At 32.1% G+C, this 23,867-nt stretch overlaps 1 protein-coding gene across 1 annotated transcript in view; it reads right to left on the bottom strand.

Annotated features, from left to right (window-relative positions):
- Nucleotides 1-23,867, bottom strand: part of LOC125057651 (C3 and PZP-like alpha-2-macroglobulin domain-containing protein 8) — a 194,966-nt gene that overhangs the window by 110,852 nt on the left and 60,247 nt on the right. The window contains exon 2 of the mRNA XM_047661428.1: nt 1,715-1,816. Coding sequence (XP_047517384.1) covers nt 1,715-1,816 — 102 coding nt within the window. The remainder of the gene's footprint in view (nt 1-1,714; nt 1,817-23,867) is intronic.

The following is a 23,867-nucleotide window of genomic DNA, read 5'->3' as shown; positions in this document are numbered from 1 at the left end:
ACCTTTGACATTCCACTTGTTCCCGCAAGACAAGGATTTAATGGGGTATTATTATTCAATTAACAGGGACTTGTTTGTTAGCTGGAAATGAGTCTTGCCGAAAGCCGATGTATACAGAGGCAAAATGTTGCTAATTCAACTGTTATTGGTTGTCAAAACCATGTTGTAAGCAAAGTGTATGTCAAATTGTATATTAGTGTTGTATATTGTACCTATCTTAATTTTAAGGTTTTAATTTTAGAGCAAGCTTTTATTAAAGAAACCACAAAGTGGACGAGTTGTATTGACATTTTTATCGTAATTTTCTTGAATTAGATATTTTTACAATATAATGAAGGAGCAATTTAATTAGTTCGAACTTTATTCGACTTCAAGGCTTAGTTGAAGCTCATAAAGCTTAAACCGGAGTCCTACATTTGATCTCCAGCGACAATTCCTTGACAAGCAACACAGACAGATCACTTACTTGAAATATTGATTTGTTTTATATTGGTTAAGTTATTGATAATGAAATGAAATTTTTAGTGTAATGGAAGCGAATTTATTACATTATCATTACTTGACGTTTCGACTTCCTAACATCAACAGCTTAAATATATAGCTCCCGTAAACCAAAGACTAGAAAATATTATAAAAGCTTCATCTCCTGAGCTAGTTCATTAAAAAGTGTTGATTTAAAAAATTCAGATACATTCACATCTGCCGACGTGTTTACACACGACTCGCACTTGACACGTTTTCACTTTCATGAAATTAAGCCTTTATTTTTCAGTGTCAAGAGTGTGACGTGACATGATATTTGGGGCAAAATTTTTAACCTAGAACGGGTTTCGAGATAAACACTGTTAAAGTGTGTCATCCTTTGAATCATTAACATACTTTCAATGAATAATATTTTTATTCGTAAAATAATTGTCAATAAATATGTGCATCACGTTATAAAGAGAAAGTTTTATGAACTACATATATTTAATCTAATATATAAAATTGTCATGTCGCGGTGTTTGTGGTTAAACTCCTCCGAAATGGCTCGACTGATTCTCATGATATTTTGTGTGCATATTAGGTATGTCTGAGAATCGGACGACATCTATTTTTCATCCTCCTAAATGTTAAGGATAGTCTCCCCACCCCTAAATATGTTTTTTTTATTTTTAGATACTTTTTTCTGTTTTTTTATGATACAGCATTAAAAATACATACAACCCCTAACTTTCACCCCTCTAAGATCAACCCCTATTTTTTTTATTATAAATGATATACATGGCAGAACGACGTTAGACCGGTCAGCTAGTAATTCTATATAATTATATAAAATTACCTGCCAAAATAGGACCCTAGTATAATTATATACAGTCCTTTCTTATTTAACTGTACCTTATAAACACAGAGTAATGATTACTTAACAGTTACGAACGACCAACTTTAAGAAGTGTAGAAATATTTAGGTTTTATGAACAAGAATGAATGAGTTTTACATGTTTTGTTTTAAAGATCTACGTGTTTTAACGCAGAAAAATTATCAGACAAACTCAAAAGCAAAGTAATAGATATTACATAGACTTCTTTTTATTTCAAACTTATTTATTTGCCGCTTCAGCATTTTACGTAGATTGACCTTGAAAATTGGAGAATTGGGTGGTAGAGACATTATCATAAGATTATCTCTTAATAAGTACGAAAACCATATAATCAATAAAACGTTTGTACTCACGTTGTACATTTCGCTGCGGTTGCAGTTGAAAAGCAAAGCGCCAATACTATCAATGCGTCGGCCATTTTGTTTACCCCTGTCAGCACATTTCCGGTTTCAACTATGAAAGAAAAAAAAATTATTATGACTATGTAGTTTCAAACTAACTAAAATTTAATAACCTTAAAATGACTTTAGGATTAACTTTTATTTGTGGATTACCTAGCCAATTTCCTTTTATTTAGAAGAAAGATATTAGAGAGACTCATGGCCGCCATACCGCCATGGCCGTAATACCTTTTCAGAATCCCTATTAAATGCGCCAAAACTTGTAATACAGGGTCACTTTTCGGTAGAGTAATTTTTTTTCACAGTGGGGGCCGAAGTAAACAAAAAGTTATGATTTGAAAAAAAAAAAATTGTATAACTTAATATTATCATCTTAAATACACTCAATAAACAACTCTAAATAGTATGTCTAACGCAAGAACTCATCAGTACCAATCTAGTGGATATTATGAAAAAGTTACAGAATGCAGATTTTTTCGAATTTTTAATAAGAATTAGTAAAATTATAAAACACAAAATAAATTATAACTCTGCAGGGATTGAGCTTAGAGACCTCCCGTAGAACAATTTTTTGCAGATGATGACCTCATCTATCCCCTATTTGCGTTTGATCCACGACTTTTTGGCCACCCTGTATATCTGGATTTTTTATTCGAATAGTCCATTATTAAAGTTATGCTTTATTTCACAAGTTAAACACCGCCAAATTGTTCAGAAACGTGGCATCCAATCTCAGAACAGCAAATTCAAACGACAGCATCAGAATAAAACGATTTTAATTACCAAAATTTTATGATTATTTGAAAAGTATAAAAGCGTTCCACGCACAAATACAACGTATAAATATATTAAATTATAATACATATTACTTTCCGAAAACATAGATGCTTAGGAGATTTTAAAAGCAACATATTTTTACTTTATTTACCGGCGAAGTATCCATAACGCTATTAGCGAGCGCTTTGAACACATTCTAACTTAGCATTAGGCATTACCAACTTCAAAGGGATCTCATGAAACATTTACACCAGAATATGGAGCTAAACCAACCAAGGGAAATATTTTAACGAAAAAAATATATCCTTTTTTCACGTAATGCGAAGGGAAACCAGTGTCGTACAAAGAAGGGCCCTTCAGAACCCTAAGAACCCTTACATAAACCTAACAAAGGTGCTAACAGTTAGGCTCGGGTAGGATATGGGGACCGATACAGGGGCGAATTTAAAAATGGGACCAAAACATTTTTAGTCAAAGAGAAAACTGATTTGCATTTTTTATCCTAAATTGTTACTACTGCCCTTTCTTTATTTAGAGGACTCTTTTAATTGTATAATTGGAGTTGTTTTGTTATAATAATGTTGTTTAGTATAAAATAAATATTTGTACTATTTCAATTAATATAGTTAATTAAATATAAAAATAATTATTTTTAATTTATATAATCAAAAACATAATTAATATAGTGGGCGTTAAATATGCACATTAATTCATTTTCTAATTCAAAGTTTAATTCAGTCTGTCTAACAGAGTAATTAAAAATGTTAGCGTCATCCATAGAACACATTTTTACTGTTTACCTACCTAATATTTCTTACCTAATTCACAAAAAAAATAAAAGGTAGTTTACGGTAACAGTAACGTACAGTTATACAGACATTAAAATAATACACTCTTTTAATTAATTTTTATTATCACTGATCTGTTTTTTTGTCATTGTCAAAAATCAGATTCTATACACCACTTAACCATATCCTTTACATATGTTATCTGAATGTATGCACACCAAATATGTAATGCAAAAAAGTGTTGATAAAGAACCTGACAGAAAAAAAACCATAAGACTAATTATGAATAAAGTAGTCATAAATAAGGGCCTCCCGAAACCATAATACCCTCATGTGATCGCAGATGTATGAGACAGGTAACATAAATTGCAGAACCCTTTTACCACACGTATTACGAAAGTAAATCGCTAATGATGTCAACGGCTAATTTCTAGAACAAAGTAGTATGTGTGTATTACTTGTACTTATATAAGAATATTTGTCGCGTATTTAATTGCATAATTATATTGCAATTATTCCACAGTACACTAAAAGCACAGTTTTAAGATAATATAATATGTATCTTGACTGTAATTTGGTGTTGACTAGAAATGTAGAGTAGAATTTCTATCAAGCATTAGGAACAATTTCAGTCTTGATATAGCACCTTGCGATGCTCCCTCGGTCTAACCACAAAAGTTAGTGAGCGTTACCTTCGACCCCTTTTCCCTCTCGCCCAGTTAGTTGTTGAGGCCTTTATACATAATATTAATTCTTAATAGTTATCTAATTTTTATAAAAATGTGGCAACATTTTCCGTGATTTAGTCGTTCGTTAGAATAAAAAAATATAATATTACAGTTATAGTTCAAAACATAATTTGTCACAAACATAGACGTTAATTAACCATAAATTACCTTGCAACAGCGTTTCCTTATATTTATCAAGAACATACAAATATGATTGAATACATTAGTGTCAACCATTTCTATGCAATGTTCATATGTGAATAGTGTACACCCTAAATAAAACTAATAACCTAAAATCAAAGTCTTGAACTAAAGAACGTTATTTTAATTATTTAATTACAATTTAAGTGAGTTTGTACTCACATACAGATTGCTTTATTCGACTATAGACATTGTTTTACTATGTCTAGATCACCTTCCATTCGTTTATCGTCAAATCTTGATGAACCAATTAAGAAAACCACTTTATTATAATTACATTAGAAACCTGAAACATTTTACTGTCGTACTTTAGCGAATTCTTCGCGAATACTCTAATTTTCACGCTTTATTGTGGCGCAAATACATGAAGAGTGTTATGTGTGAGCATTTAAGCGGGTATAAAATAAACAAACAGAGGAATAACGTTTTTATTTCCCCGTTGGAAGGTTTATTAAGTTACGTAGTGTTTACTTGGATGAGATGAAAGCGTTTGTGAGATGAAATTCTGGTATATTACTTTATTCACAGCTGCGTAATGAATCATATCTATTGCAAATATTATAATATATAATACACATCTAACCTAGTATTTTTTATATAACAGGTTAACGGGCTCATCTGATGTTAAGTGATAAATGCCCATGGACACACATTCTCAGAAGGCTCGTGCGTTGCCGTTTAGGTAAGGAATAGGTACAAAGTGTCATCCATCAAAAAATGTAGACGTGAGTTGTTAATAACATTTATTTATGATAATTGTGAATGTCATGAAAGTGGAGGAAGTGAGAGAGGTATGTCAAGAACAAAGCAAGTGTTCCATTGTCTCTGCCTCCGGGGAAAATGCGTGAGTCGTAAATTAATGTATTTACAGATATTATTTTCCTAGATGCAAATAAAGGCAGTGTAGGTCTAGTGGCTTCAGCGTGCGACTCTCATCCCTGAGGTCGTTGTTTCAATATCTGGCTGTGCACCAATGGACTTTCTTTCTATGTGCGCATTTAACATTCGCTCGAACGGTGAAGGAAAACATCGTGAGGAAACCGATATGTCGTAGACCCAAAAAGTCGACGGCGCGTGTCACGAGTCTGATTACCTATATTTGCCTATTATATGAAAAATAATCTTCTGAAAAGAATCTGAAAAGAAATCTGAGGCCCAGGCCTAAAGAGGTTGTAGCGCCACTGATTTATTTTTTTATACAAATAAAGGCAATAGGTATTCGACATTGGCTTGACTATAGGTATATTTAAATATTTTTAAATAGCAACTGCAAAAATATCAGTAACATGCTTTACAACAAATCAAAAAAAGGGCAAGCAAATTATAAACCTGAAAAGTGTTTGTTCATCATATACATTTCCACTAATAAAGTTCTTTACCCAACCCAATAAAGTCAGCGATATTAATTCAACGATATAAATCAATGATAAAATACGAGGGAAGTATTTACGGTCTGTTATCACGGAAATAGTAAAACTATTATATATTTCCCTATTGCAATTGTTATGCCGAAACTCAGTCTTGTTTCAATATTTCATTAAGTTAATATAGTAATGCTTTGTAGGCAAATACTTGTTTGAGTTTTGTTACGTAGTGCTACTGGAGTTTATCAAAGCTTCAATTTTTGTTTGTTGTTATATACGTCGAATATATGATACTATATTATTTAGAATGATTGCGTGATGAGGTAACAACATTCAATTTAGCTATTTATCGGTCATATAAGCTGTTTTTTAGTTCTAAATAGTAATTCGCATTTGTTTGACTTTTATAAAAGACTAGCGGACCCGACAGATGACTCTCCTATTCTAAAACCATTTTTAAATCTATTTAAAAAAAACACAAATTTCATCAAATCGGTCAAAGATAAAATATAAATAGTATATATTATAAACTAGCTGGCCTGGCGAACATCGTACCGCCTAACATTCGATTCTTTATCTGTTTAAAATACTTATTCTGCTATTCGGGACACCGGTCTAGCTAGTAAGATAAAAAAAAAGAAAATTGATAAGACAACAAATATATTATGTCAAAAAATAAAAATTTACCTTCCCGGAACCCCTCCAACTCGAACTTTATACTATGGTATTAAAGTTCAAATTGACTTTTAAGTATTATTACGAATATTTTGTATGGGAAAATAGAAGTGTTGTTTTTAGACTTTTTCACTCATTTTTTTTTAATTTTTCTCCGTAAGAACCATCTTCGTACTTCAAGGTATATTATAAAAAAAAATCAGACAAATCGGTCAAGCCGTTTTCATGTTATGTCGTGACAACGGAAAACGGGTTTCATTTTTATATATATAGATAAATATTTTTAATACATTTGAAATATTACGATCTATTTTTTAAATTATCTTAAAGAGCTCTATTAATACAATTGACAAAGCTATATACGTATGACGTTTGAGTATAGAAAATGATTATTTAGTATAAATACTCATACTTGACAGACCTTATAACATAGGACATGTAGATAAAGAAAAATATATAAATAAATCTTTATTGGAAAAACAAAACCCTTGGCGTCGTTTAGTAAAAATTAAAACGCCGACTCAGGCTTAAATTTTCGCATCGCGACACAAGATAGCTACAAAAATTTACGAGCTGATAAACGCCTACCATTTAACCTAGACCCTTTTGGACAGCGGTGTTTGGGCTATTTATTCTTTTTCGAAATAAGGAAAAAATAAAGATCGTACAGTGGTCGTTTTATAAACTTGTCTGTTAAATGGATTACTACGATTAAGTTTGAGTGATCACTGACCCATATAGATTGCTGCATGATTAGCTACAAAGCTAATGACCGCTTAAAGCTTTTACGATAGGTCAGCAATATTCTTTAAGTTGCAACTTACCTACTTTTATGTTTTTATTCATTAAATTAACTCAACTAGTTTTAGTTAACGGATTTTTGGAGTTTATTGGAGTTTACTCCTTAAGAAAACCATTTGAGTTATAAGGCCCGGTACGGAAATTTTATGAGGAGCAAAATCAAGTGTAACACGAAAAGTTGAGGCGTTATGTAGAAAGAGACAAATGGATTGAACGTGTAAAAGAATGAGATGGAATACATTACATAGACTTTTCTATTTTTAATTCACGTTTTGACAGCCACGTTACAACATTGTCAGTATTGACAGGTGTAAAAAATAAAAGTAGATTGTCTAGCGTGCCATAGAGTTTTGTCAATAGTAATAGTCAGTGAAATGAAAACTAAAAAGATTGTTCATTCTTATTCTTCTCTTACTATAAAGGTAACTTTGGTCACAGAAAGAAAATCCTATTTGGGCATAGATGATGTAGGTACGTTTTATTACTACTACAAACATATTATAAAAACATATTATATTCTTACCACCTTTAGTATGAAAATATGGTCGACAGCCACAGAACATTATCGCCATTTTATCGTTCGTAAGGAGTAAACTCCAATCGTGCGTCGTAGCTGACACACACACACTTTTTTTTTATGTACAAGACTATTTCTTGACCTTTGTTCTTTATGCGTTTCGATTGACGACGAAACTATTATTCTTTTAGGTGTAAAAGCATGGAACCTACTGGCCTATAAACCAGATTTAGAAATGTGTCAACTAGTTTTGTACCAAATTTGTACAATCGTAGTGTTGCCTAAATGTTAGCATTTGTATTTAGATGTTTTGGATAAAATCAATTTATAAGTCACTTATAGGATTAAAGATTGGAATTGTAAAATTCCTGTCATAGCTTGGTTGACTGTACTATGTTTATATGCATGATACAAACCTAAATAAACAACCATGATCATCATCAATTATAAAAATCCGCACAATCAGCCGTATAAAAATAGGCATTGCATGTTATATTAATTTTCATTAAGATTAAGCTACTTATAATTAATTGTTGTCAAACTTATGGTCCAAATACAGGCCCCCGCTATAAAGGGACCTTGCCTTTAAAAAATTATATACCAAGTATATAAGTCCGCACGATCAGCCATATATAATTACGCATGCAAATGATAATAAAGCCACTTTAATTCCATCGCTTTTGTGGTCTTCCCGCGCTTGTTTTCCTGGGGTCCGACATGTATTACAGCTTAAATATAAAGAAAAATTACTTCGTAATATTTTTGGTAAATCGATAAACTTAATATTGGAAATCGATATGTCTATACATTTTGCTAATGTTCGCAAATGGCACTAGTACCAAGGTAACTTGAACTAAGTGAATTCTCGAGGCAAACCATCTAAGTCCAAGTCAATTTAAAGAACAAACACCATTTGTCTTCCCAGACTGGCTAATGCTCGCTGGAAAGTTTATGTTCATATCTGCAGATATTTGCATTTATATTGGTAAAAATATTAGAAAATTCTAGAATAGTTATGAAGTCATACGTTTATAAACGACAGATAAATGAATACCCATTAAATCAAAATGTCTTTTTCATTTGAATTGTAAATTTTGACTGAATTTGATTGTACTTACAAATATGCTTAACAAAGCCTAAGTTTTTTTATGTAATAGGAGGCAAACGCGGCTGGACACTGACATTGCCAGAAGGCTCGCAAGTGCGTTGTCGGCCTTACTGTTTCCAAATCTCAAACCTGATAACTTGCGTTCAAACCCAGGCTATATCAAGGGATTTTAATAAGACCATAATTGCACTATTACGTAACTTATAATCATATTCTTGTACTAGTATTGTATCCCATAATATGGCGTAGTCTCATAGCAAGAAAATACTGGCAGACTATGGGCAAATATCTGGAAAGGGTCCATATCCACAGTCGACGAACATTTAGCAATATGTAAATACTAACAACATTTGAAATTAAACTTAAGGATATGGAAATAAAAAAGGCTTTATTATTATTCAAATATGGCAAAGATGTATTTCTGCATTAATTAATATTTGCGACACGTTTCGGTCACATCCACCAATTGTTCACCTATAAAACATGCAATTTCCTACGCGTTATCTTTACTAACATTATAAAGAAGAAAGATTTGTATTCTGTTTTTTTTGCTACGAATAGACTCAAAAACTACTGAACCGATATCAAAAATGTTCGTATTTAATCCCATAACATAAACCTGGTGTCCTACAACCTTTTGGGGTCTGGACCTCATATTTCTGTATTTATTACGTGATCATTTGTTTCTTCGGCATACACAAGTAAGTGATTAGCCCTCTGTGCCATCTTTCATCATCCGAGCGTTTCATTATCCCTAAGGCTTATTAGTAACACTTATTTTGTAGCTAGGATCTGGCGGCTGACTTCTTTGTGTTAGTTACGTCTTTATAAATAGTATTTAATGAATATAAACGCAAATCAATACATTATTTACATTACTCGACGTTTCAGCTATAGTGGTCAACGAAAATCATATCAAGTTGAGCAATTAAGGTTTAAATTCTTTCATGTTATGCTATATAACGACTGCGACGAATTAACCCTCATTAAATATAAATAACCTTTATATGGTGATGAAAAAATTATAAGCTTCAATACCCTCTGCCCCTGATGGTAAAAGCTGCCATCCTAGCTATTCACCTGAAATAAAAGCGAGCGATAGGGAAGGGACACTTATTTAATCGATACTTAAAAAATTGTGTTTTTTTTAAGTATCGATGGGATAAACAAATATAATGAAGCTTTCTATAATAAAGGCAAGATCAAGGGTAGGAAATGAAACACTCCATTAATTACATGATTCACTATAGTCCACTTCTTTCAAACAAGGAAAGTTTGTTTGTGTCGTATTTTAAATTATTTTCTTTACTCCGACTCGAACATCTTACTTCGGCCGGATTTGGAAAGAACAACAAAATGAGTCAAAAGAGCAGCATACGCTATATGTTAAGATTCTTAAGAACATGTTTGTATTTCTTTAATTAAATAGAAATTATATAGAGTTTAGTAAAAAAAAATATTTTTTTACTTAAATGTCAATGATAATTTGAATAAAAAAACTAGATTGTATTTAACAATCGATTTTGATAAATTCAATAAAGTGCACATTTAGCAAATAAGGCTTAAACCAAATTATTAAGTCCAACCATAAAACAGGGTTAACTAGAGCAGTAAAACATCGATAAACGGCACATCACTAATTAAAAGGGGAAGCTGAAAGCAAAATAGCAAAGCGCGTCTAATACTATTAGTGATGTATTTGTGTACGCAATGCGCACTGGGTCGATGGGTAAACTCACTGATTTCATTCGAATTATTTACTCTTGATTACTTTTATGTGACAACCTTTATAATTTAGACATTCAGTAAATTTATCAAAAACGCTTTTGAACTATTTGCGTATAATTGGCACAGAAATATAGCTATTTATATTTATCATGCCTTTTTTACGAAGTGACATTTCTCTCTCTCTCTCTTGCTTCATCGACTTTCATGGCATTCACAATGCATGCTCCTCGCTTATGGGTACTTTTAACTTGGCCTTTCTCTAGTCTTCTTCTCTTATATTTTTAACATGGGCGTTACTGATTTAATGTATGACTTTATGAGAACCAGTTGATATTTTAAGTTGGAGTAATGGTTTATTTTCGTACTACACTAAAAAATACTTGACAAAACTAAAACTTGTTTATCACAATTTTATAATTAAATAATTAATTAAAAGTAAGATACTATGACTAAAATTAATATGTACAGCATAGGTTAGGTAGTTCCTTGCTGTATTGCAATGGTTTTACGAAATTCTTAATAAAATTACCTAACTAATTAAGTCATAGTAAAATCGTATTTGTTTTTGGGTACACTTTAAAAAAATACAACTTGGACAAGCACTCGTAACCTTTAATTCGAATTCGGGACAGTTGTACCAATTCAAATAATTCAACACTTTTCAATCACTTAAAAGAAAACTTTAAAGGGCCATTTCATACTAATTCAGCGACAAAGACTGCATCAATCAGTATTATTTTTATTTTTAAATATTTCTTTAATCTTTTGACTACGGTTGATATTATCAAATGAACGATTATATCATTTCGATTTCATTCAGAATCATAAAGGCGAAATTATAATTCGCTGTTGGAACCTTTATTTCGGGGATCGTAGCGCAATCCATTAGCCGAATGGCTTCTCTTATCAACTCATAAATTTTACAGGTACTATGAGACGCAAAGTGCGTTATTAGGGTTGTCGCATAACACTGAATATTATATACAGTTACATATACAATGAGTATGCTAATCTTAGAAGAGAAACGACAAATTTATAATAAATTCGCTATTATAATCTTCTTATAGTGCCATCGCCTTGCGAAGATTGGCGATCATCATGGCTAGTTTAATTTTGGATCCCGCTCTTCTAAACAATGACTTGGAGCTTTGGCCAAACTATGGTTTTTCAACCAAGACGTGCGTCTGCGGCCAGGTCTCCTTCTACCTGCCACTTTGCCTTGTATGATTATTTGAAGGAGCTCGTATTTTTTTGGGTTACTAGCTATTATTATAGTAAGCTATTACGATTACTATAATAATAGTAGAGTAGTAATAATCAACCGTTAAATTAAACGAATCGTAATTTTTCTAGTTTGCCTAATAAGTCTAGTTAATTGAGGTATTATAAAAATAAGTATTTATTTTGAAGCGGGATATACAAGGTAGCCGTGGGTGGTAAGATCGCTTTGCCTAGGCCTTGTCGTACATAGCCTGACCAAATCCAGGAGTTACTAGAGAAGGGACAAGTTAAAAGTACCCATAACCGATGAGCTTGCATGAATGTCATAAAAGTGCATGAAGCGAGAGAGGTATGTCAGGACCGTAGCTAGTCGTAGTCCCAGCCTACCTCTTCGGGAAAAAGGCGTGATGATATTTTTTTTTTATAGAACAGGGGATAAACGGGCAGGAGGCGCATATGATAGTAAGTGATACCGCTGCCCATGGATACTCTCAATGCCAGAGGGCTCGTGAGTGCGTTGCCGGCCGTTGTATAAATAAAAAAATAAAACAATAATTGATTTTGTAAAAATATATACTTAGTAAACACTATTAAATAAATCAATATAACTCCAATTTCATCTGATGGGCTCTTGTTATTGCATTTCTGAATTTGTTACTTACACATTTTTTGTGAAACACGCTTTCAATTTTCTAGACTTAGACGTGGTAGTTTCATTGTGATATTTTCCTTCACCGTTACGCATGAATTCATTCCATACGAGGGCATGAACATTCAACCTTATGTTTGTGAGATGCGCGCCTAGCCACTAAGACAACATTCCAGCAGGTTACCAAGAAGGATTTTATTATTTGCGATCGGTTAATTAAAAGAACCGTTTACTTTACTGCCGGTAGCACGTGCACGGCTCATAAATTGTTGAAATGGACATATTTACACCTTCATTGTTTATGTTCGGACCGGGAAAACGTATTCGGTGAACTATGACCCGGATATTACTGACATTAAAGTTTTCATGGATTTAGATTCTACATAAATTTTCGTGTCACATCTATATAAATTAAAATCTCAGAATATGTTGACGGGTTCAATTACTTTTTCTTGAAATCGAGGAGGGTGTTTATTAAATTATAATGACAGTAGCAGCAGACACTAACGCCATTGCCCTGACATTAATAATAATGACTATGAAATTTTTATTATTATCAAATATTTATAATTATTAATAATATTGGCAAATCGAATAGACCACAAGAATTAACGTACATATATATATACACTATGAAGACATTGACGTTGATAATTTACGAGCTCTGACATAATGACAATGGCAGCTGATACCAGCGCAAAATCTGTACAAGTCTTTTCCATATGTTTGCACATACAGATATAATGCATTTTTCTCAGCGGCAAAGTACAGTGTAACCGCTTTATAACGAATTTCAAGGGACCGAGCATATATTCTTCGTTGTACGGACGAAGAGAATGAAAACAAATTTAACCAATTACAATAATTTCTAATTTTATTACAAAATTGCTTGATCTAAGTCGTCGAGGCCTAAACATATTCCAACATCACTTTTTTTCTCCCTTTTCTACCGCACGTATCAAACAAACTTTTTCGTTAACACATAACGCTTTTCTTTTACTGGCCATCTTGACAGTTTCAAAGTAAGTTTACGACTGATAATACACGATAGGTGATGATGGTGCGTTTAGTAACTGAAACCAAAATTTCCTACAGGCAATGTTATCTAAGAATAATGGCACACGTGTTAATGCAATTAACAATAACAAAGGCGAGACGGCTGTTTATGACCTCCGGTGTCTTTATTAGAAATTTCGGCAACTCAGAAGGTTAGTTTTGTAAGCTGATTATAAAAACAATTACACTTAAGTATGTTGTTGATAATTTCTTCGTAATAGAGAGTGGATGTTACGTTATAAAGAATAAATTAATGTATGTTTTGTGTTAAACCAAACAATATTTAACGCAAGTTTTTTTTATAGAGAATATCGGTAATAACGAATAATGTTATAAAGAGGTTACACTGTTTATGTTTTGTTGTATATTCATCTAACAATACATTTACATGCAACAATTTGAAATACCAGCTCACAAGAGACTTGTATTATGTACAAATCCATTACATATTCAGTAATTACCATTTGTGAGGGCATGGCACAGAATTTCCTCCACGCGCTTTCAAATATTATAATTAATTGCCAGGTTAGGATTTAATTTGTTATCTACATATTATAAGCATTATGTTGTCATTAAATATAATAATATTGTTACTTCAATATTGGTATCTATCATATTTAATATAATTTTAATAGTATAAGTTTAAAAATTAGAAATTGCTACTAAAATTGTGTTGCATACGCCATCGGGATAAGCCAAGCTAATGAGGAAAAGATTGAGTGTCGAAACTTAGCGCAAAATATTAATCCAGTTTGTCAAAAAATATTGTATTTTGACACACATTTGATACACGGATATTTAATTACATACTCCTTTAAACATATGTACAATGTACATATTCCTTTATTGTAATTATCTTTAAATAAACCTACTATAGTATTGCCATTTGTTTGCATGAAAAATACCTTTTATATCCAACTAGCAAACCCGGCGAACTCCGTTTCGCCACCAGATGGCTTCGTTTTATGTAACATTTCGTTTGGTGATTAAAAGATGAAGAAAATTTTTTTTCTGAATTTTCTTTCATTTTTTTCATCGGTTCGTGCGTTCTGGAGTTATAGCGTCAGGAAGGAAAACCCGACTTATTTTTATTTATATCCAATAATTAAATATACTACTATAGTTGAACAATTACAAATATGGTCGCAATACTTATAACATAATTGAAATACTTTAAGAACCTAAACATATCTTTTACACAATCGAATTGAAAAAAAAATTGCAAATTAAAAATGTACCCATCCATCTCACAAATAACAAATATACCTTCGAAAAAAGAGCGTATCAAATCTAAAAGGCCGGCGACGCACTTGCGAGCCTTCTGGCAGTCATCATTTAAAATCAGATAATCCTGCCTCATATGGTTTACAAAAATTCAACCAGTTTTCATCATTATTTCATATAATGTGTGTATTATTGTTTACTATTGAGATGAATCTCAACCATAGTGTTATAGAGATAGTATTTATTGAGGGATGGTCCATATTGTGTAGCTCGTCCGAGCTAATTGGGGTTCGTTAGCCCTGCCTTGTATACTCATGCAATACCGTGGCAACATAAACTTTGAACATGCGCGCGCTATCTTGGCTTTCTACGTAAAATATGACCTTATGTGGTTTTAGCTTTTTGAAGTACATTTTCGCATAGTCGAACTATTTGCACAAAGACTTTTTATTACTAGCCATGATATGGAATCCTCTTTGTATAGTTTAGTCCAGAATATTTTCATCTAATTTTATTAAGCTAAAGAAATAAGCAATTTTACGACAAATTGTATTAGGGCTTTTAGGCGTCTAGTGACAACAAAGAAAATGTATGCATAAAGAGCAAGATGCTATAGTGTGTTTAACATAATTGTTTATACGTATATGTTAGTTTGCGTATTTTATTATATTAAAGCCATTAAATATCCACGTCATACACATAAAATAATCACATTGAATCGTATGTTCGAATCAAGTTTTCAACACAGCTTTTTTGAAAGGTACTAGCAATGTGCTAGAGTAATATCCATTTGCACTAGAGATAGACATCTCTTTAGCCCTCGTATACATAAAAAGATAAGCGAAAAACGTAAAGATAATTTATCTAAATGCCATTAAGTAAATAAAAACAGTGGCGCTACAACGGTGGCGTATCTGTTTCGTGATTTATAGTTCAGTTCTAATAGGCAAGTAGGTGACCCACGCCGTTGACTTTTTGGGTATAAGACATGACGGTTTCCTTACGGTGTTTTCCTTCATCATATGAGCGCTAGTAGAAAGTCAGTGGATGGAACCTACGGACACAGAGATGAGAGTCACACGCTGAAGCCACTACTTAGCCTTTAAGTAAAGAGATAACCCAAAATAGGTTGTTAAAGGTTAAAACTCCATACTGTTACTGCTTCTAATATAATAAGCAAACTTTATCTTCATTTAAGCTTCTTATCAAGTTTGCTGACTTCGTATATCCTCTTGAGAGCGTTGCAATCAGGCTCAAGATGCTTAGAATAAAGTTTCAAGTGTCCTCTAAGATTTATATATCATACCATATTTCTTATAACATAGCAACAGGGTGACATATACATGAATAGTAGACTTTCTCTTATCGTATTTTTGTTTCAAATGGAATTGGCATTATCTGTCGCAAACTGTCAAAATATAGCGATTTTTATAGTCTGTTTAATCTTATATATTAAGATAGTATTTCTACATGAGTATTGAGTACACTATCTTATGAATAATTTAATCAGCCTAAAGTGTGTATAGAAATAGAACTGTCTTGGGATTTCATGTCACAACTGTGCTTAATTGCCTTATTCTTAATATAATATATATAGATTAAATAAATGAAGCGTAGCAAATAAGAATTATACTGTCCAGACGGTAGTTTGCAATAAATACTTTCTTTCTAAATTTAACTAGGAGTTTAAAATAAAAAAATATAATTCGCCTTTAGCGTGCGCCTTTCATCCCTCGTCGGTCGTAAGTTCGAACCCCGGCTGTGCACCATTGGACTAATGGACTGTCTATGTGCGCATTTAAATCTCGCTTGTACAAAAAAGCATTAAAAAAACATTTTGATGAATCCGGCATGCCTGAGACCCAAAAAGCCAACGGCGTATTACGGACCTACTTGCCTATCATAAAAAGCAAATGATTACGAAACAGATATTCAATGCTGGGGCTCTGGCCCAATAGATAGTAACGTCACTGGTTAGGTTAAAATAACATTAAGTACACGGCTGATATATCCACACCACTAGAGCTACAACACGAGTACGAGTACCACGAGTACCAGGCGCAGTCAGCGCGTACATGCTAGAATATCTTGGCAACTACACGAAATAGTAAATATAAATGTAAAAAAAAAATATTTTATCCTTTAAAAATATTTACGTGGACACAAAATAGTCCTTCAAACATCTGCTAAAACCTTGTAGAAAGAGAATCAGCAAACAGGTGCTGTTCACATCTCGACAACATTTTCATATCTCTTTGAAGTTATAGCACGCTATAATTGCCAATAGCTCAAAGCTATGCTATCCAAGTTATTTTATGTAAGTCATAAGCTGAAGTGATGATAAATGATTGCTTGCGTTCTTTAATTCAATGCGTTTTTGTTCTGTAGACTAGGAACTATATAAGTCTTCTCTTATTATAATTTAGTTAATTACTTAGTAAAGAATTACAATTGGTGAGAATAAAGCTTTTTTGTATTAAATTTTAGTTTAAGGATTGTATAATTCTACATTGGTACTTGTATTTTGATTTTCGTTAATTTAGTTACGCTCTTAAACTTGGCCCTTAGTTTTACTTTATTATTTTTCCTTACCCGGATTAGATAGCTTGTTAGCGACTGACCATTGCCTCCCTAATTATTTATAAATATAAGACTTTTCCAATTTATTTGTATAATACTAATTAAGAATTACAATTGGTAAAAATAAAGCTTAGGACTTCTTAAACTTTCATTTTCGTATTTGTTTTTTATTAGGTATTCCATACCAATGTTATCTGGATGAGATAGCTTGCTCGCCCGTTGTCTCTGGAATCTTTTTAAGACTTTTCAAATTATCGTCACTATATCTTAGTTAATATATTCAATTAATTCATATTGTTCTTGAAAGTAGCCGCGTAATATACAAATACGGGACGTCTTAAACGGAATAAGTGTTTGGAAAATAATCTTAGACGGTGCATTAAACAGAGCCTATACAGATTTTGTGACTGTTGATGATTTATGAATCGCTGTAATGTTAATACGGTGGTTAATATATAAAACTGCTTTTTGTGTTTTTCTGTATATTTCATATTCTGTGTACTACAAATAATTTTTTTTAATAAAAGGAACATACACATTTTAAGGATTTCCCTTTTAAAAGTCCCTATGCAAAATTTAAAACAATTATTTTTCATACATATAAAATGGAATATTTAAAATAAAATCCACGTTACTGAATTTGAGCTAACAGGCTTTGTCTACAGATTATAAAGCAACAAAGGACCAACAATTTACAATTTTTATTTACTTTGTATTTAATTATTATTATAAAAATATGTAATAAACAAATATCATTTAGTCCTGTATTTTATAATAATATATAAATAGTTAACATTCGGTATTACAATTTATTTATTTCATTTAGTAACTATGTATAATTTAGTTTTTTCTTCAGTTCTATAATAAGTAGTTTTTCTATTTATAGCTTAAGTAATTTATTGAATAAGCTGTTATGTTTGGGTGTCACCAAAATGTTCGATTTATGACGTACTTCGTGTAAATAAATTAACAAAAGAATTTAGGTCGTAAAAAGTTTCAGCTCAAACTATTGCCTTTATTGTACCGATTTTGTTCCCCTGATAAGAATTATCCTATGATTTTATTTAAGGGTACAAACACAACATTCATAGATATGTATTATGTACTATAAAAAAAGTTTATATTAATGTTATAACGTGTGTTTGTATAGTACCTAAGAGGACATTGTCTTAAAGACAACATCGTCATTTCGTCTAAACGGCGAAATTGGCTTTTAATAAAACAATACCCCAAAATAAATGAACAAAACGATTTAATCTAAGTGGAACTTGAATGAATGAACTGTAATGAAAATGCTTCCAATTCAGATATAGATTGAATAAGACTTGTTAAGAGAATTATTATTTTATATATAGTGTTTAAATAAATAATGGGATCATTCAGAAAAGTCTTTTTCAAACGTATAAATAAGTTAAATAGGAGAATCGTAATTAACCTCAAAACCTCAAACTCAAAATATCTTTATTCATATAGGTAAACAAGTACACTTATGAATCGTCAAAAAGAAGTTAAATTAATTGTAAATTTACATTTATTACAAGTCAAGGGCGGGTAAGAAGAACTGGCAAGAAACTTTCCGCCACTCTTTTTAATCGCCAAGTATTGTCATACAAATTGTTTGAACTGGAGCAATTCAATCCCAAGGATTAGGATCATTTAAGTAGTCCTTAAATTTATAAATAGCTTTATTGATTAATTTTCGTTTAACGAGGGCTTTGTATTTATTTAGTGATAATCCTCGAATTTCGCTTGGGAGTTTGTTGTAAAAACGAATTCAATTTCCATATAAGGAGTGGTTTATCTTTTGGAGCCTGGTTGAACGTACACTCAAATTAGTTCTATTTCGCGTATTATACTGGTAAAAGTCACCATTTGTTTTAAGATCGTTTATATTTTTTTGTACATATAACAAGGCTTCAAGAATATATTGACCAGATAGTGTCATAATATTTAATTCCTTAAACTGATTCCGTACCGACTCGGAGAAACAGCCCGCTTCTGCAGCACAAATATGGATTGAACCTCTGCAGCAGCACCCTACCGTAGAATACCGTACGACATAACGCTGTGAAAGTAGCTATGATACACAGTTTTAACCGTGTCCTTATCAGTAAACTGTCGGATTTTCTTTACTGCATATGCTGCATAAGCTGTCATCATGACCAAAAAAGCCTCGTGGTTATTTTTAATATCATTATGTAATTATTTTACAATTTAATCTCTGTTTATTTAGACTCGTGCAGACTGAAAGCAAATTCGGAACATCCGTGTATCATAAATTATGAAGGTAGGTTAACACTGTCCGGACAAATTTGAATTTAACTGCTTTCTAAGCAATTAGTAACTTTGCGTATGTTTGGCAGACTGCCCGTTACATCTGTACAGCGGACAAATTAATATATTATTTTAAGAACATTAATGATAACTTTAAGTGGGTACGTAATAAAATATATTTAACGAAATATCATAATATCAGATTATGGGTCTTTAATATTAAGATCGCATTTGGTCAAAATTAAATTTGGAGTTAATATAGTAATAAAATAGATATTTTTACTTTTACACTTAAAAACATTTATATTTACTATCTCATTATTTTTAGTCTTTTTGGCCTCAAACTCAAAATATATTTATTCATGTAGGTAAACAAGTACACTTATGAATTATCAGAAAGAAGTTAAATTAATTGTAAATTTACATTTACTACCAGTTGGCAAGTCAAGGGCGTAGAGCGGGTAAGAAGAACTGGCAAGAAACTTTCCGCCACTCTTTTTAATCGCCAAGTATTTTTATACAAATTGTTTGAACTGGAGAAAATCCAAATCCTGCCATTCCCCTCAGAACTGTGCCACTCCACACTGCCACACTGTAGCTTTGTATGCTGCGCTTTAGTGGGCGCCCAAGTTTGAGATCCATATGTTACTATATAACAATATGTATAATGTATGTTTTCATTAGTCGGCTGTACCGGCTGGTACCAGCATCTAGCACTGCGATATATTCGAAAATGGCTACGCTATGGCAATCCAACTATTAAATCACCTTCCAAGAGGTTACAGAACACAACTGTACATTGCTTTCAAGGGGAAGGTGTTTAGATTGTAACTGGCACGATGCTTCTATAATGCGAGGGAGTCTCTTGTTTTTAAGTTTTGCTAAACATGGATTGTTACATAATAAGCAATTTAAATGATTTTAATTATAATTATACATTTGCATGCTAGTTTAGTACCACTTTCAATGCAAATAAACGATTTATTTATTTAGTAATAATAATGGTTTGTCACTCTCCAGGTACTGCTTTATATCTATATGTAAATTTTCAAGTTACTTAGATTTATTTAAAAAACGGGTTATATGTAATAAAACTCCTTTAAATGGTTTTATTATCACAAAATGTATGCAATTTAAAGAAACGATAACAAAGTCAAAGAGCACTATTTGCAGGAGAACGTGAAACATTTTTAAAATATTGCAATACTGAAATATATTGGTGTCATGCCTCAAAGAGCATCCCTTTTCAATACTCTGCAGAATTTATTGACAAATAACGTAAGCCTTTTTAGGTCACAGACTTTAATAAGCTTAATGCAATTCAATACGTTATTTTTATACGGGCGAATCACGTAAAAGCTGTGATGGTTACACTTTTTTTACATAGAAACATTGAGGTGGTTTGTCTTTTAACTTCTGAATAAACCTTTTTTAAGGCAAATAGTGATGCCTTTTTTTTTGATATCCGAGGTGGAAATGCATTTGCGCATCCCCTGAACAGGGGTATGTGGGACTCGACCCACGCCAAAATCTCTGCTATTCAGAGACTGGGTGAGCAATACCCACTAAAACCATCTCGAGTAGTTCCGACAAAGCCGCGTTACAGAGGCTCCGGGGTCGCTGTCGCATTCTACCGGGACCTAAATAGTGATGCCTACCAACTCGTAACAATTATTGTTGCCCAGGGACTCGAACACGGAACCTATAAAATACTTAGCCATCAGCTAGTCAGGTATATAGCAAAGACTATTCATTAATACATTGCTGTTGTGCCTTCTGCCTGGATATAAACAAATGAATTTTCTATTTATTTCAATTAATACTTGCTGGAAAACATCAAGATACCGACACATTTAATAGGTAAATATCGACGGTGCGTACATGATAATTAAGAAAAAACTATAAAAAAACAGATAAAACAGACAATTTCTTTTATGTCATCTATATATATAAAAATGAAACCCGTTTTCCGTTATCACGACATAACATGAAAACGGCTTGACCGATTTGGCCAATTCTTTTTTTATAATATTCCTTGAAGTACGAGGATGGTTCTTACGGAGAGAAAAAATAAAAAAATTGAGTGAAAAAGTCTAAAAACAACACTTTTCTATATTCCCATACATAATATTCGTAATAATAATTAAAAGTCAATTTGAACTTTAATACCATATCATAAAGTTCAAGTGTTAGTGGAGGGGTTCCGGGAAGGTAAATTTTTATTTTTTGACATAATGTATTTGTTGTCTTATCAACTTTCTTTTTTTTCTTAGCTAGACCGGTGTTCCGAATAGCAGAATAAGTATTTAAAAAAAATAAAGAATCGACTGTTAGGCAGTACGATGTTCGCCAGGCCAGCTAGTAAAATTATAGAAGTAATGTTTGGTTGAATGAAATCGTCGATGTCTATAGAGAAATTTCCATACATTGTTAAACTAATTTGGTAAACCACTACCTCCATTACCTACGCCAGTAAATTTACTAACGTGACAATAGTTTCCATCGTTCAAATAGTAACAGAGATTAGGTAAATGTTCCTATAAACGTCTAAACATCAGTTCAGACTTTATCTATGACGATAATGAAAAAATTTAACAAGCTCCTATTTATTTACTGTTATCATTTTCTTTTGTTTGCTTACTATTATTATTTTGTAATATTCCTCTTTTCTTCTGGTGCCACTTTAATGCTAAAGGTTGGCTGTTAGTTGCCGTTTATCTTGCACTAGTCTAAGAAGTTCCTTGGCGGATTTGATACTCCACTCCACTTCCATACGCTACGTTATATTCCTACCTAAATGCTATTTAAGAATTTAGATTGTTCTTTGTATATTCGCGGACGCTTGACGAACCCGATACATAAAGTCCCCTCGGGATTTGTGTGCTGCGATATTGCGGGCTTCTCGATTGCGAGGAAGTTGCATGGATTTGGTTAACGTCTCATTCGTAAGTTCTCATGTCATTTTTACACGTGTATATCTTATTTCTTACATATTGCATAAGTGTTAGATCGTCCTCGTTTTAACATGTTTCAGAGCATACGTAAAATAGAATAAAGTACATGATCAACACTGTGTGACTCTACAATACATATGGTTTTATCTACGCTTTAGGAGCAAAAAGATTTGGCTGAAGCGTTTCCAGGGGCTGAAACGGATGGAAACAACTCTGCCTCTTTGATTTACAGAGCCTAGAGTAGGTCCCGCATATATAATATATAATAACGTAATCGTTTTTTACACGCTTAATATTAGCTTCACCTGTATGTATGTAACCAACTCATTCGGACTCGATTTTGACCCACTTTTAACGGACTGATTTAATTCAAACTTTGCGCACCTGTCAAAGATCGATGACAATGCAATAATCCGACAAAAAAAATTTAAAAAAATTTACTAAAAAATAAAAAAATTAATATAGTTAAAAAAAACTAAAAAACACGCTTTTAAAGCACATTAAACTAAAAAGTGAAAAATAATTCCTAATTTAGGCTGAAAATGGTAATGAACAAAAAATACTGGTATTATTGTGAAAAAGCGTGGGGCGCTCTGTGCCATATTTTTCGTTTATCGAGCAACCCACGCTTTTTCACAATAATACCAGTATTTTTTGTTCATTACCATTTTCAGCCTAAATTAGGAATTATTTGAAATGTCATGTTTCAAAACCAAACAAATCTTTAAAAGCATAGGTGGCATAAATGTGGGATCCTAAATAAATTGGACACGTTCTTATGCATGCAAATATCAATTAAAACATTGTGAAAATTTTGTAATGGATGAGCCATTATTTGTTTAAGAAACCTAAAAATTTTAATAATAGTAAACAATAATAACTATAGTATTTTTATTGTAAAGAACCTAAAAACATAAAAATAAATTCGTGTTTTGTTTAAGTCCTCAAAAAAAGACAGTATTACTAATCATTTTATGACGAACTATTTTCCCTTCAAACATTTGCAGCACACCATCGAGGTTAGTATTCACAGAGAACAGTTTTTATTCTTGAATGACGTTGAAGGGAGGGTAATTGCAGTGCAATTGAGACAACTAACATTTTAGGGTGAGTACGCAGACTGTAATGCAAATGTAAGGAAGCAGCTGAAAATATAGCATTCATGATTTTATATAAATTTTTGTAATATAAAATATTAATTAAGATTTTTACGCCTTTTATATCAGACTGTTACAAACTTATTGTACTACGTTATACCATATTTTTAGTTTGTGACAAATCTATATAATAAAACCGCATAAAAATCCGTGCATTACTATTTAAGTTCATCGCAAACATTGCAGTGATTTAGTTGTGCTGTTTTTGTGCGATTTAGTTGTGAGTTCTGAACACATTTAATATAATTTTTGAAGTAGACAACCCTGATCTCTTACATATACATAATCAAATTATACTTTACA

Source organism: Pieris napi, chromosome 17, assembly GCF_905475465.1.
Source record: "Pieris napi chromosome 17, ilPieNapi1.2, whole genome shotgun sequence".
In the NCBI taxonomy this organism is placed as follows: domain Eukaryota; kingdom Metazoa; phylum Arthropoda; class Insecta; order Lepidoptera; family Pieridae; genus Pieris; species Pieris napi.
The sequence above is the reverse complement of the archived record's forward strand: the minus strand, read 5'-3'. Positions and strand labels throughout refer to the sequence as shown.